General features: G+C 42.8%; 1 protein-coding gene across 13 annotated transcripts in view; it reads left to right on the top strand.

The window, feature by feature from the left end:
• The window catches only part of DTNA (dystrobrevin alpha), a 294,993-nt gene that overhangs the window by 259,085 nt on the left and 20,592 nt on the right, over positions 1 to 15,316 (top strand). For 11 of the 13 annotated variants that reach the window (XM_088469565.1, XM_088469560.1, XM_088469566.1 and 8 more), the window contains 4 exons: positions 2,412 to 2,508; positions 3,174 to 3,194; positions 8,209 to 8,368; positions 10,588 to 10,677. In XM_088469565.1, coding sequence (XP_088325691.1) covers positions 2,412 to 2,508; positions 3,174 to 3,194; positions 8,209 to 8,368; positions 10,588 to 10,677 — 368 coding nt within the window. The remainder of the gene's footprint in view (positions 1 to 2,411; positions 2,509 to 3,173; positions 3,195 to 8,208; positions 8,369 to 10,587; positions 10,678 to 15,316) is intronic. The other 2 variants (XM_088469569.1, XM_088469567.1) reach the window with 1 other exon arrangement.

Below are 15,316 nucleotides of genomic sequence, written 5' to 3'. Positions count from 1 at the left end.
TGAGATGTCTGATTTAACGACAATGTCCCTGATGTTAGCACTACGTGTGTAACTAGGCATCAAATTAGTTTCACGAAGTAAAGATATATCTGGATCCAATATATTTCACGTACTGTTTGTACTATAATTTTAGTGTGTGCCTTTCACATCTCTGTAAAATGCAGTATTTTTTATTAAATGGGAATTTTTTATTCAATGGAGTAGATGTATCAAACCTTGGAGAGAGAGAGAAAGTGGGGAGATATGAAGTACCAACCAGTCAGCTTCTAACTGCCATTTTAGTGACAGTTAGGAGCTGATTGGCTGGTATTTTATCACTCTCCAATTCTTCACTTTCCAGAGCTTAGTACATCTACCCCTGTGTTTGAAAAATGACAGTTAGAAGCTGATTTGTTGGTACTTTATCTCTCTCCATGGTTTGGTACATCTGCCCCAATATCCTATAAATGGTTCTCTTTGCTTGTATGCTTTTAATTACATCTATATAACCAATGGCGATAAATGTTGATATATAGCTGTTGAGCTAGACTCCGACCAGGAAGATTAATATTCATATGGTCAGACAATGAAGATAAATCATATAATATTAATGCAAGGCATCTTTAGAACCTCACTGAGCTACAATAAGAGAGGTATCATAACGTTGGTTGCTATGGCAGAGTACGTAATTTGCTAAGAAGAGGTAATTCTCTCTGAAAGACGAGCATTGTAGGATCAGGTTACCAAGGCAACCTATGAATTAGAGTAGTGCTGCATGGGCAGCAGGATAGGTTGCAGTGTGGTACTATCACAGCTCAGCCTTCCTATACAGTACATTCCTACATACTGCCCTTGCAAGAGAGGAATTATATTTATTATTGTAGATTATAATAACTTTCTATAGAATCTCTTTGTACTATTGTTAGTTGTGTCTGTGCACTATTAGCTATAGTCATTCTAGCATTCATACGAGGTATGTCTATTAAATAACCAGACTGATTAAATAACTCATCTTTATTTATTGGTATTACAAATTTAATGTTTGTCCCCTTCAATATACTCCCCATTTGCACTAATACATCGCTGTAGTCTTGTTTTCCACTGGTGGAAGGCATGGAGCAAATCAATTTCTGTTAGTTGTTTCAACATATCTGCCGTTTTCTTCTTTACAGCCTCAACTGATTCATAATGTGTCCCTTTAAGCACTGATTTAACTATTGGGAAAAGATAAAAGTCGCAGGGTGCTAAATCGGGCGAATATGGAGGATGTCCAAGTGTAGTAATGTGATTGTCGGTCAAAAACTGCTTCACAGAAAGTGCTTTGTCTGCAGGCGCATTGTCCTGGTGAAGAATGAAACCATTTTTCCACAGATGCGGCCGTTTCTTTCTGACTCTTCCTCTCAGCTTTTTCAAAACTTCCTTATAATAATGCTGGTTACTGTTGTGCCTTCTGGAACCCATTCTTGCCAAATTACACCCTTGATATCGAAAAAAGCAATGAGCATTGCTTTGAATTTTGACTTGCTCTGACAAGCTTATTTCATTCTTGGCGATGAAGGTGTTTTCCAGTGCACTGACTGTCTTTTGTCGCTGAATCTTTTGTTCCACTCAAACAAACACGCACGAGACAGGCAGTTATTACCATAGGCCGTAGTAAGCATTTGAAAACATTCTGTTGGTGTTTTGTGCAATTTTACAAAAATATTCTAAATTACACATTATATAAGGTCATGTTTAGGGTGTAACTTGAACGTTCTATTATAACGTCATTAATTCCCCTAGAAATTATTTACTTATCTGTATTTTGTATTGGCTGTAACACATTGTAAAATATATTTCAGGCAATTGTAACACAACTGTGCTTCTATCTGTTATATCAGAGGTTATCATACTTTCCCTGTGTAGATGTAGTGGAGCTCAGGACAAGCTGGAATGAAGATCCATCATTGCTGTAGAGTCAGCAGCAGATATTGATTACTGAAGCCTGTGATCAGTAATGGGACTGCCGCGGGAGCAGCTGCTGTACAGCTCAGTAATGTCGGTCTATTCATATGTACTGTAGAGGCCCATAATGGCTGATACATACTCAAACTAGCAGCGTAATGGGCTTGCAGAGGTTTGGGCAGTTCCACTAGCACTGCTGCCCATACTCGCATACACACTGCACACCAAATTAAGTAAAATAAATGAAAATATTGGAGTGCTACGACCTTACTAGAAATAATTGTTGCTGCCATTGTTGTCACATAATTCACATATATATTGTCAGTTAATTTAGATGTGCAAGTCACTGTAGCCTTCAGTCTTTATATTAAGCATGCCGTTTTTGTTCTTCAATGGAGCAAAAGTGTTTTGAAACTATAGTAGTTGATTATAATATGGGAAAGCTGATGCATGAGCAACATTCTGATCTGTTCCTTGTCATCCCTCAGACAGCGCAAAGATGAGCTGGAGCAGCGGATGTCCGCGTTGCAGGAGAGCAGGAGAGAGTTGATGGTACAGCTCGAAGGGCTTATGAAACTTTTGAAGGTGAGACATATAACATATTTTCACAGTTAGTGGTAGCAGAATAAAACTCCGACGAGGGGGCTTTATACCGATCCTTACAGTGTTTTACTCTACCACAGGAGCATCAGGATGATAACTACTATATTATTACCCTTATTATAGGGAAACTCTGTGTAGTCTAATGGCTTTCTGCAATAGACTGTACTACATTTGGCTCTTATTTCCAATGAGGAAATGTTTCCTGGTAGTAAGCTGACTGGACATGTGCTGGACATATTCTTCATTGTTCTGTAACAAGTGCTGGTGCCCACTACATGCCAACTGTTGGAGCACTCTGTACTAACCAAACACTCTGTAAGGGGAGGTGATGCAAGTGTGTATTTCCCATACAGCCAGTTGAGTCTTCTAATATTATACATCTGACACTGGTAACAGCACTGGTGTAACCACGGGAGATCCAGGGGAGATGCCAACACCGTTACACCTGGTGAAAAAAGCCCCTTTAATAAAACTGCATATTATTTATTTGCTAAAACAGAAACAATATCCTCTCAAAACACAGTTAGAAGTGTATATAAATAACTGGTAATAAATAATAATAATAAGTAACCGTTTTAAAGTTATTTTTCCTATATCTGAATCATGTGCACTTAACCTATTTTCTGCTGTGTATGAACAATTTACAGGAACAAGAGATGAGACAGGCAGTAAGTCCTTTTATTTGTTGCTACCATCGGATGCACGCGTTTGAGTGTGTTGGCATGATGTGAATACTTTGTTATAAGAATAACAAAACACCATACTCACATCTATAAAATGCTGATCATCGAGGGCGGACAATAATTATTCTGTGGTTTAGAAGTATTCTGTTTGCATTAAAATACTGTGTTTTGCCATGTGCCTTCCACAACTGTCCAGATGCTCAAAACAAGCTTAAGGGTTTTTTTGTCTGGCATAACTTTAAGATGTAAGCTGCTTGTGCGTTCTATTCGCATCGCTGTGTGAAGAAGAGGTACAAAGTTACACGAAAAGACGCTCAGCACTACCGAGTCACATGGAGCTGCTGCGTTATGTGTAACGTGACTTGTAGCGCATGGAGGATAGATGTATGTGGACACATCTGTATTTTGTGCATAACATGGAAAAGAAAATACATATAAACTTATTTATTTAACAAAATGACCAGATGCACATAAAAAATTTTATTCTAACCATGGCGCTCTGCATGTAATAAGTAAGATGTGTTTTCTGTTTTGCTAAGTGATAGATTATCTTCCTAAAGCCTGGGGTGGGTGATCCTGTCAGGAACGCCGATCACTGTGCCCGTGGGGAGCCGTGGCTGCAGTGAGCCATCAGAGTTTAGGGCTATAGAAAGATCATCTTCCTGCAGCCACCGCCGGGGAGAGGAGGAGGAGACTGGGGTTAGAGTGCCTCAGGCACTGCGAGCCCTCTGCTGCCAGACGATTAATGCATGAGCCTCATCTGTACTAATTATGCAGCACTATGCAGAGAATATTTTTCATTCACATCAGTCCCTGTCCCATTGAAGCCTGCAGTCTAAATTCCATAACACACAAGCTTTTTTTGTTTGTTTTATTTAGTCAACTGACACTTTACCTAAAAGTGTTTTTGGAGTGTGTGAGAAAATTAATTCAAATACAAGGAGAAAACTCCACATATAGCACCATCCAGAAATCAAAGTCTTGACCCCAGTGCTGTGAGCATTAATGTTATCCACTTTGCCACCATGCCACCTGTGATTTTCTTTTGATCTATGTATTGCAGATACCCATCAGCCATAACATTAAAACCACCTGCCAATATTGTGTAGGTCCCCCTCGTGCTGCCAAAAACAGCTCTGTCTTGTTGAGGCACCATCTATCTGGCACCAAGACGTTAGCAGCAGATCTTTATAAGTCCTGTAAGTTGCTTGGTGGCTCAGACTTGTGTTTCTAGCACATCCCACATATGCTCGATCAGATAAGATCTGGGGAATTTGGAGGCCAAGTTAACACATTGAACTCTTTGACATGTTCCTCAAACCATTCCCAAACTATTTTTGCAGTGTGGCACAGCGTCTTATCCTGCTGAAAGAGACCACTGCCATTAGGGAATGCTGCTGCCATGAAGGGCTGTGCTTGGTCTACAACAATGTTTAGGTCAGTGGTACATGTAGTAACATCCACATGAATGCCAGGACCCAAGGCTTCCCAGCAGAACATTGCCCAGAGCGTCAACACAGCTTCTGCCATCTTGCCTTCTTACCATAGTGCATCCTGGTACAATCTATTCCCCAGGTAAATGACACACTTGCACCCGGCCGTCCATATGGTGTAGTACAAAATGTGATCCATCAGACCAGGCCACCTTCTTCCATTGCTCCATGGTCCAGTTCTGATTCTTGCGTGCCGATAGTATGCTCTTTTACCAGTGGACAGGGGTCAGCATGGCACTCTGACCTGTCGGCAAATATGCAGCCCCATACGCTGCAAAGTTGTGATGCATTGTGTGTTCTGACACCTTGCTATCATAGCCAGCATTAAGGTATTCAGCAATTAATGCTGTTGTGGTTTTTTTATGTGGGATCAGACCAGACGGACTAGCCTTTACTCCTCATGCGCATCAATTAGTCTTGGGCGCCCATGACCCTGTCTCCGGTTCACCGGTTGTCCTTCCTTGGACCACTATTGGTAGGTACTAACCAGTGCATACCGGTAACACTCCACAAGCCCTGCCATTTTGGAGATGATCTGACACAGTCGTCTACAACCATAGGATCTCAAATGTTGAAATATTTATTAAATAATTTGTATACAGTCAGGTGCATAAATATTGGGACATTGACAGAATTTTCATATTTTGGCTTCTATTCACCACCACAATGGCTTTGAAATGAAACAAACAAGATGTGATTTAACTGCAGACTTTCAGATTTCATTTGAGGGTAATTACATCCAAATCAGGTGACCGGTGTAGGAATTACAACGGTTTCTATATGTGCCTCCCACTTTTTAAGGGGCCAAAAGTAATGGGACAAACTAAACAATCCTAAATCTAACTTTCACTTTTTAATACTTTGTTGCAAATCCTTTGCAGGCAATTACAGCCTGAAGTCTGGAACGCATAGACATCACCAGACGCTGGGTTTCATCCCTGGTGATGCTCTGCCAGGCCTCTACTGCAAATGTCTTCAGTTCCTGCTTGTTCTTGGGGCATTTTCCTTTCAGTTTTGTCTTCATCAAGTGAAATGCATGCTCTATCGGATTCAGGTCAGGGGACTGACTTGGCCATTGCATAACATTCCACTTTTTAGCCTTAAAAAACTCTTTGGTTGCTTTTACAGTATTCTTCGGGTCATTGTCAATCTGCACTGTGAAGCGCCATCCAATGAGTTCTGAAGCATTTGCGGGAATGTTATGTGTGTTGATTTGTTAGCTCCACCCACTAACACAAAGTGCGATAGATTGCAAACCTGGGACAGTATACAATTGGATCTCAGGGAAATTTAAATACTGTCAGGCAGGCCCCACACCAAGAGGATACAAAGCGTACACTTGTACCGGGCTGCAAGATTCCGTGGGGCCCCATCCCCTCGAGAGCCCAGTTCATGTGTCCCCATTGTTTCTGCTGTATTCAGCAGAGCACAGAGTCAGTTAGAGGGAGGACGCAGCCTGGAACAATAACGTCTTTTCCAGGTGGCGCAGCGCACATGACGTCTTGATGCTGGGCTAGAGAGGAGCCGTGCCTGAGCAACCAGAGAAGAGGAACAGCAGGCAGCAGATAAGTGTTGGCTGGGGTGGATAGACACGGTTCGGGTGGTAGTTCAGGAGGCTGGGGAGGCACAGTTTGGGTGGTAGTTGGGGGGTTTGAGATGAAGTGGTGGGGGAGGGATGGAGATGAAGACACAGGGCTGGGGAGGTACTGGGGCTGTGAGACATGGGCTGGGGTTATGAGATGGGCTGGCTTTGTGGCTGAGAGACATCTACTGGGTTTGTGGCTGAGAGACACGGACTGGGTTTAAAGCTGAGCGAAACATGGGCTGGGGAATGAAGCTGAGTGACACAGGAAATGGGGAATGAAGCTGAGTGACACAGGAAATGTGGAATGAAGCTGAAAGACACGGGGGCTGGGGAATGAAGCGGAGAGACACGGGCTGGGGAATGAAGCGGAGAGACACGGGCTGGGGAATGAAGCTGAGATACGCACGGGCTGGGGAATGAAGCTGAGAGACAGTGGAGTGAATGAGGCTGAGAGGGGTGGGAAATGATGCTGAGAGATGCAGGTGGGGAGATAATGATGCTGAGAGACACAGAGGAGATGAGTGGATGGCTGGAGATGGAGGGACATAGGGGAAGTGGCTGGAGACACATGGTTGGTGCTGGAGAGACGAGGGTTGAGGCTCGTGCAACACAGGCTAGGATGAAGCTTAAGAGACCGTTGGGGATGAGCCAATGGCCAACCTGAATGTACCTACTGGGAGGGGATAGGGGGTCCCAAAGACATGAATGTGCCGGGCCCATAATTTTTGTTGCCAGCCCTGTTGTCAGGTTATAGAAATGCATAACTAAAAGTGTAGGAATATTAACTTGTATAAGATATTGTCTTTTTTTAACACCTGTTAAGTATGCATTGGTACTGTTGGCAAATGACCAGTGTTAAACGCTTCGTTTGACGCACGGATATAGAAATTATAAATATAATTTTGAATCCAAGATATTTTTACTGCACAACTGAGAACCAGTCATAGGGCATCTTCCTTAATGCTGGAAACATGTTTATTTATGTGTGCAAAGAATCCACTTACTGGTAATCATTATATCACTTTACCCTATTAATGGTGTTGACAGCTCACATTAATATCTGTACCTTTTGTTGGACACAGCTTATATAAAGTTATATGTTTTCTGCATGAACCTAGCACATGTTTCCTGTGGCTTCTCAGGGCTATGGTGTTTCTACTTCATAATCCACCAGTAATTTCTCTTTCAGGGTGGGATGAACTATGTATTGCATTTTTTCCTAGTGTACCGCAAAATTCACACACTGAAACTGAAAGTTTGCATTAGGGATATACTATAACAAGTAATTAAAGGACACTAATAGATGGCTTCAATGTTTGATTTTCAGTAACATCTGAAGATTGCGGCAGCTCCCCTCCCTATCTTCAGCCACTAATGCTTATGCCAGTGGTTCTCAAACGTTTTTGAATCATGGTGCCCCAGAGTATCAGCATTGTTTTCACGGCACCCCTAAGTTTAGGTTTGTTGTTGAGAAATTCAGAAAAACCCTGTCATCCTTAGGGTCAGTTATGTGGTGGGGGACAGGTTTGCGCTTCTGTTTGTTCACATATTACATTACATAATTTGATTTGGTGCTGGATCACCAACCTGAGGCACCCAGGATGCCACGGCGCACAGTTTGGGAACCACTGGCTTATGCTATTGAAGATGGGCTGGTTGCTGACCAACCTACTATGAGCTCTGTAAATAAAGAATGGAGTTCTTATTTCTATTACAAGTTTGATGGATGCTCTGTTTAGAACTGTTTATAGCCATATACTGGTAATTTAACTTTGATACTTACACTAAATAATTTAAAGTTCTCCATACAAATAAAAATGTAAAAAAGGGTTACTGTGCCTGCTAGTTGGCAGCCTAGAAATAAAACTGATTAGGTAAAGCCAAATTCCCCTGCTGATTAACGCTCTTGTTTGCATTACAGACTCAGGGAGCGGGCTCCCCTCGCTCTTCTCCCAGTCACACCATCAGCCGCCCTATCCCAATGCCTATAAGGTCTGCATCCGCTTGCTCCACCCCAACGCACACTCCTCAGGACTCTCTGACTGGGGTTGGCGGAGACGTGCAGGAAGCATTTGCACAGAGTATGTCTAAATAAAGAACAGTGTCTGGAAATCAAACTGTTTTTTATGTAGTAGTAACTGATGAGATCCGTATGATTTGTACAGTGGCAGAAATTCTCTGGGCATGCTGGAAAATTCTAAAAAAGTTTTGTAATACATCACTGTAGAAATAAGGCAAGCACATTTAAAAATATAATTTAATACTAATTGTAAGATACCCCTATTTACAGTGCATCCGGAAAGTATTCACAGCGCTTCACTCTTTCCACCTTTTGTTATGTTACAGCCTTATTCCAAAATGGAATAAATTCATTTTTGTCCTCAAAATTCTACACACAATACCCCATAATGACAACATGTAAAAAGTTTTTTTGAGATTTTTTCAAATTTAATAATATAAAAAAAAAAAGAAATCACATGTACATAAGAATTCACAGCCTTTGCTCAATACTTTGTTGATGCACCTTTGGCAGCAATTACAGCATAAAGTCTTTTTGAATATGATGCCACAAGCTTGGCACAACTATCTTTGGGCAGTTTCGCCCATTCCTCTCTGCAGCACCTCTCAAGCTCCATCAGGTTGGATGGGAAGCATCGGTGCACAGCCATTTTCAGATCTCTCCAGAGATGTTCAATCGGATTCAAGTCTGGGCTCTAGCTGGGCCACTCAAGGACGGTCACAGAGTTGTCCTGAAGCCACTCCTTTGATTTCTTGGCTGTGTGCTTAGGGTCGTTGTCCTGCTGAAAGATAAACCGTTGCCCCAGTCTGAGGTCGAGAGCGCTCTGGAGCAGGTTTTCATCCAGGATGTCTCTGTACATTGCTGCATTCATCTTTCCCTCTACCCTGACTAGTCTCCCAGTTCCTGCCGCTGAAAAACATCCCCACAGCATGATGCTGCCACCACCATGCTTTACTGTAGGGATGGTATTGGCCTGGGGATGAGCGGTGCCTGGTTTCCTCCAAATATAACGCCTGGCATTCACGCCAGAGAGTTCAATCTTTGTTTCATCAGACCAGAGAATTTTGTTTCTCATGGTCTGAGAGTCCTTCAGGTGCATTTTGGCAAACTCCAGGCGGGCTGCCATGTGTTTTTTACTAAGGAGTGGCTTCTGTCTGGCCACTACCATACAGGCCTGATTGGTGGATTGCTGCAGAGATGGTTGTCCTTCTGAAAGGTTCTCCTCTCTCTACAGAGGAATGCTGTAGCTCTGACAGAGTGACAATCGGGTTCTTGGCCACCTCCTTAACTAGGGCCCTTCTCCCCTGATCGCTCAGTTTACACGGCCGGCCAACTCTAGGAAGAGTCCTGGTGGTTCCGAACTTCTTCCATTTTACGGATGATGGAGGCCACTGTGCTCATTGGGTCCTTCAAAGCAGCACATATATTTCTGTACCCTTCCCCAGATTTGTGCCTCGAGACAATCCTGTCTCTGAGGTCTACAGACAATTCCTTGGACTTCAGGCTTGGCTTGTGCTCTGACATGCACTGTCAAGTGTGGGACCTTATATAGACAGGTGTATGCCTTTCAAAATCATGTCTAATCAACTGAATTTACCATACGTGGACTAAAATTAAGCTGCAGGAACATCTCAAGGATGATCAGTGGAAACAGGATGCACCTGAGCTCAATTTTGAGCTTCATGGCAAAGGCTGTGAATACTTATGTACATGTGATTTCTTATTTTTGTTTTTTTAATTAAATTTGCAAAAATCTCAAAAAAACTTTTTACACGTTGTCATTATGGGGTATTGTGTATAGAATTTTGAGGCCAAAAATGAATCTATTCCATTTTGGAATAGGCTGTAACATAACAAAATGTGGAAAAAGTGAAGCGCTGTGAATACTTTCCGGATACACTGTATACTTGTGATAGAATACTTAAATCAAAAATAAAATCCAACTTGTGGTAAACTGCATCCATATGTCCATAATGACAGCATTTTAAAAAGCTGATCCTGACAATACCTGCGCAGTTTTAGTATGATTTCCAATGATAGTCTTATTTAACATTATTTTTGTATATTTATAACTTTTATGTATTTATATCTGTATGCACTAGTATAAATACCGTTTGGGAAAAAAAGAACAAACTGCCAAAAATATTAAACTAAAATAAGACCACAAAAAAACACTGACACCACTAGGTTGGCAGAAGTTATGCAGAACTTGGAACTAGTGTGTTGTACAAGGTTCTCTGTGGTCCCTGATCATTTTATAATCTGGTTTTATTCTGTCAGGTGCAAGAAGAAATCTGCGGAATGATTTACTGGTAGCAGCTGATTCTATCACTAACACCATGTCTTCTCTAGTGAAGGAGCTGAAGTCTGGTAAGATGATTTGCCGAGGTCTTACAGCTTTAGGTAGAGTGAACACTTTCAAATATACAATGTCATATAATACCACTATGTTGTCTAAAGGGCCCCATACACGGTGCGATGATAAGTTGGTAAGATGTGTAGCACGATTTCCCTTGAAATTCTTCATACGATGTGGTCAAATACTGTACGATTGATCGTTACGATCTTCCAATACAATGCATAAAAGTGTATTAAAATTGTACTCCAGATCGGAGATCTTACTGTTTTGGAGTAAGATCTACGATCCAACTAGACGAGTTCGGGATGCGCATCGGCATCGTATGCACACTAAAACAACACACGATGTGCATGATTGATCGTTACGATTGATCGAAATCGTGCACATCGTATAAAAAATCGCACCATGTATGACCGGCATTAGATATTCACCCTCTCTGTGATTACTGATGTTTTTGCTGTGAATGTAAGGTCAGAGGTGGCTTGTGTTCTACAGCTGCAGTCTAGTGTAGTACTTTCCTGTGGTACTGTGTGTAATCCAAGGTCTTCTGAGTAGTGTAGTAATGTAGTGCTTCACTGTGGTACTGCGTGTAACCAAAGTCTACTGCAGGGATCCTCAAGTCACCCTAACAGTTCAGGTTTTAAGGCTACTCATGCTTGAGCACAGATGGATAAATCAAACTGACTTAGTGGCACAGGACCTGGTGGCTCACTCAAGCCAGGCAAGTCGCACTGCGTGGTGTATTGAGGCTACATGTATGAGGTCACATCTGTATATGGGACTCAGAGAGGGTTAAAAAGTACTAGTTCAGGCTTTTCAGTTGCCTTCCTACCACTCACATTTCAGAATGGCTCCTGAAGGGGAAGCCAGTATTCCAGGCATCATTGGGTGAATGCAATGCCAGAAGGCTTCCTGGGAGGGGCGGGTGGGTAGGATGCCTCCTGTATACCCTCTCATTGCATGGTGAATGGGGGCTGTATGCAACTAACCCCAGCAGTCTAATCCTTCATAGAGAGAAATGCAGGACCTGCCGCACGCACTAGGGGAAGACAGCGGCCATGTCTGGACTGCACCAAGGGTAGATGCATATCATCAGCAATTTCTGTGGGCTTTTATTTTCTTTACCTCACAGAGTAGAATATATTATGACTGCCAGACAGCTTGCGGTGGCATGGCCTGCTCTTCTGTATTCCCTCACAGGCAGGACCGGTGCAATGCAGTCCGAGGGTAAACATTGCAGGGGGGCACCAGGCTGGAGAGGCGCCCTCGCTGCTGCTTGCTTTCTGAGTGCCTTTACAGCTACACTTGCTGTGCCTGTGACAGGCAGGCTAAGGCAGCCAGTGTCATGGGCAGGCCTAACAGGGTGAAACTAGGGGGTCGCCCAAGGATGGGCATAAATTACATTTAAATTTAGGCAGATCGGCGGTCTGGCTAATGGGTGGGCCGGGCTCCGAACCACCTATTAGCCAGATTGCTGATCCACCTGAACTTAAATGTAATTTATATCCAAAGCCGCCCGGTCAGGAACTGATTTCATTGCCCGCCTCTGAATGGGAGGAGCTAGTTTGTTTCCCTGCCTTTTTAATTTGTGATAAGCAATGGAGAAGCTGCACACCGCCGTACAGTGAGAGAAAGAGACAGCTGGTAGCTGCTTGTCCCTGGTGGAAGTGAGGGGGCCAGTCATCTGGTCGATATGCCCCTGATGCACCTATTGCTCATCTTTCAAAGTGTTCCACCCTGCCTCTTACAAATGCTGCCTCTCAGAAGCACAGCGACGAGACTTGTCGTTTCTGCGACTGGTCAGACCTGCTGTAATTGTGCGTGACGGGTCGATGTGCTTCGATGATACTGATGTATACGCAGAACTGCGAGGTATTCCGAATGTGAGAAAGCAGCAATAGGCGTCTCTATGCTGGCTGAGCTGTGGCAGACATTAGCATAATTTCGCAGCATCATTGCATGCGATTACACAGCTGCGAACGCATTTGCGATTCATACTGAATCGGCCACAGAGTCTGATTTGATAACCTTGGTGGACCACCGTTGAGAGGCATCCAAATATTTGGGTCCGGATTTTGGCCTTAGCACGGTGCATACTCTTTTTTTGTTCCTTTTTTGTTTTTTTTTAGAAAAATTAAAGGGACACAACTTTTAAGGGATATTCCTCAGCTCAGCATGGAGGCCCACAGACAAACAGACATGGTCAGGAAATTGTAGTTCAAATATATTGAAATAAGGTTGTGTTTGATACAAAAGCACATTTTTAATGAGCGCCATCACTTTGTACTATAGAAGTAGCCCCCTCAATACTGCTGTTTAGCCAGTTTCACATGTGCGCTGGTGCCTAATTTGACACTAGCATTTGACACCAGCCATTAGCAGCTCAGTGCTGACATCACTGGAGCTCCTTATTATAGTGGAGATAATTGCTCAAATAGGCCAAGAACTGCCATCCCCACACAGGATCATTACCATTAATGCTGGTAAATTCAATCGATATCGTTGTATCATCATTTTAATAAACCACTTTTGGACCTGTCATTCACCAAGTCCCTAGCCATTGTTTCCACCGTTGCAACACTTTTTTCTCTATACCCTCAACTTCCCATCTTTTTCCCATATTCCGTCTATCTAGCGTTTTGTCTTTCTCCCCCTCTGCCTCTTATCTCTCTCTCTCTCTCTCTCCCCGTCTTCCACCAATCTCTCATCTCCTCTTCATCTACTCTAACCAGTTGTTTTGCACATATACATCTAAGTATGCTGTATCTTGTAGTCCTATAACAACAGTGCAGTCACCTCTTACATGTAAGTATGTACACCATTATGCTTCTTTCCTAGCTAAAAGCACACTGACTGACTGACTTACTGTATGATGATAGCGCTTTCCAAGCATGAGAGTGTAGCAAGTGGTTAGATTGCTGCAGCAAACAATTGGCTGCTTACTAAAAGGGTGTTGTACTATCTTAAAATCTGCCCTATGCAAATTTTATTGGATTCTGGCAAACTCAGTTTGGCAGTTACTGGATAATAAACCCCAGCTGCTTTCTACCCGGGATGCGGTCATAATCCCGGCCGCAGGAATTCCGGTACTAAGAATGCCAGCGCCGGAATCCCAACACCTGTCAGAAACCCAGCGCCAGCATCCAGACCACCGGAATCCTGAAGGTAAGTAGCAGGGTTAGGGTTAGGCATTAGGGGGAGGGTTTAGGTTGGGCACTAAAAGGGTAGGTTTAGGTTTCTGGAAGGGGGAGTTTGGTTTTAGGCACATAAGGAGGGGTTAGATTTAGGCAAAGGGGAGGGAGAGTTAGGGTTATAGTACGGAGATGGGGAGGGTTAGGATAATTATCGACCGACAGGTATCAACCCCTCTACCCCTGCCACAATAGAATGTGGTTACCATGGCAATGACATTCAGCTTGGCCGGTAACTGCGCAGATGCGGTGGGAGTGTTGGCCAGTGCGGAAACAGACGTGGGAGATGCTATGATGCAGAGAAAGACAGCCGTCACAGACAGCAGGATCGTCTCCAGCAGCTGATAGGAAAGTGAGGGGACATGTCGTAGAAAGGCCACTGTCACAACCGGGGAGGACGCTGGACAATGAGGGATCTTCTCCAGAAGTGGGCAGGGTTGTGTCCAGGCTTAAGGCAGCCAGTGAGAGCTAGAGGTATCGGGGCCACCCTCCAGCTCGCACTGTGCTTGTGCTAGATATACACTTAAGGCTGTTATATAAAAGCTCTGTGGTTCTCGGACTCGGAACCCCACACAGTTTGCATTTTCCAGGTCACCCAGCAGGTGCACAGGTGTATTCATTACTGACACATTTTAAAAGATCCACAGGTGGAGTTAATTATTTCACTTGCGATTCTGTGAGGAGACCTGGAAAAAATGCACTGTTTTGAGTCCTGAGGAGCGAGTTTGAGAACCTATGCAATAGATTATAACAAGTTCCAGTAACTTTTGTTTATGCTGAATACATCTGTGACTAGCTCTTTAATTTTAAATGTGCTATCCCTTTAATTCATTTTAATCTATGAACAGTTCACATGCCTCAAATATTCTGAATAAATTCAAGTGAAAAATAGCTAGTTTTTCAAGTATTTTTCTGATTTCTAAGGCACATGTAATTTTTCCATGTCATCCTTCAAATACCACCTTTTGCGTTAGTACATCATTTTCTGAGTCAGACAGACACAGTGTGTGGATGGTTATTTCCAGTTGAGAAGGTGCTCTGACTTTATAAAGTTGTTGCTTTGCAAATTACTATGTTTATAACTACTTGATGATTCAAGCAGAAAGGGCTAACATACACTTATTGTACATAAGGTGGCGGGTGCACAAGGTCTCTTCAAGCATCAACTGTGTAATCAGTACAGGTTGAGTCTCCCATATCCAAATATTCTGAAATACGGAATATTTTTAGCATGACTGAGATAGTGAAAACTTTGATTTTTGATGGCTTAATATACACAAACTTTGTTTAAGGCACAACATTATTAAAAATAAAGTATACAATGACCTATAGGCTGTGTGTATAAGGTGTATATGACACATAAATTAATTTCATGTATGTACACAAACTTTGTTTGAGCCACAAAATTATTGAAAATATTGTATAAAATTACCTTCAGGCTGTGTGTACAAGGTGTATA

The sequence above is a fragment of the Taudactylus pleione genome, unplaced genomic scaffold (assembly GCF_031769625.1).
Source record: "Taudactylus pleione unplaced genomic scaffold, aTauple2 ptg000093l, whole genome shotgun sequence".
Classification (NCBI taxonomy): Eukaryota; Metazoa; Chordata; class Amphibia; order Anura; family Myobatrachidae; genus Taudactylus; species Taudactylus pleione.
This window is presented reverse-complemented; position numbering and strand designations above follow the sequence as displayed.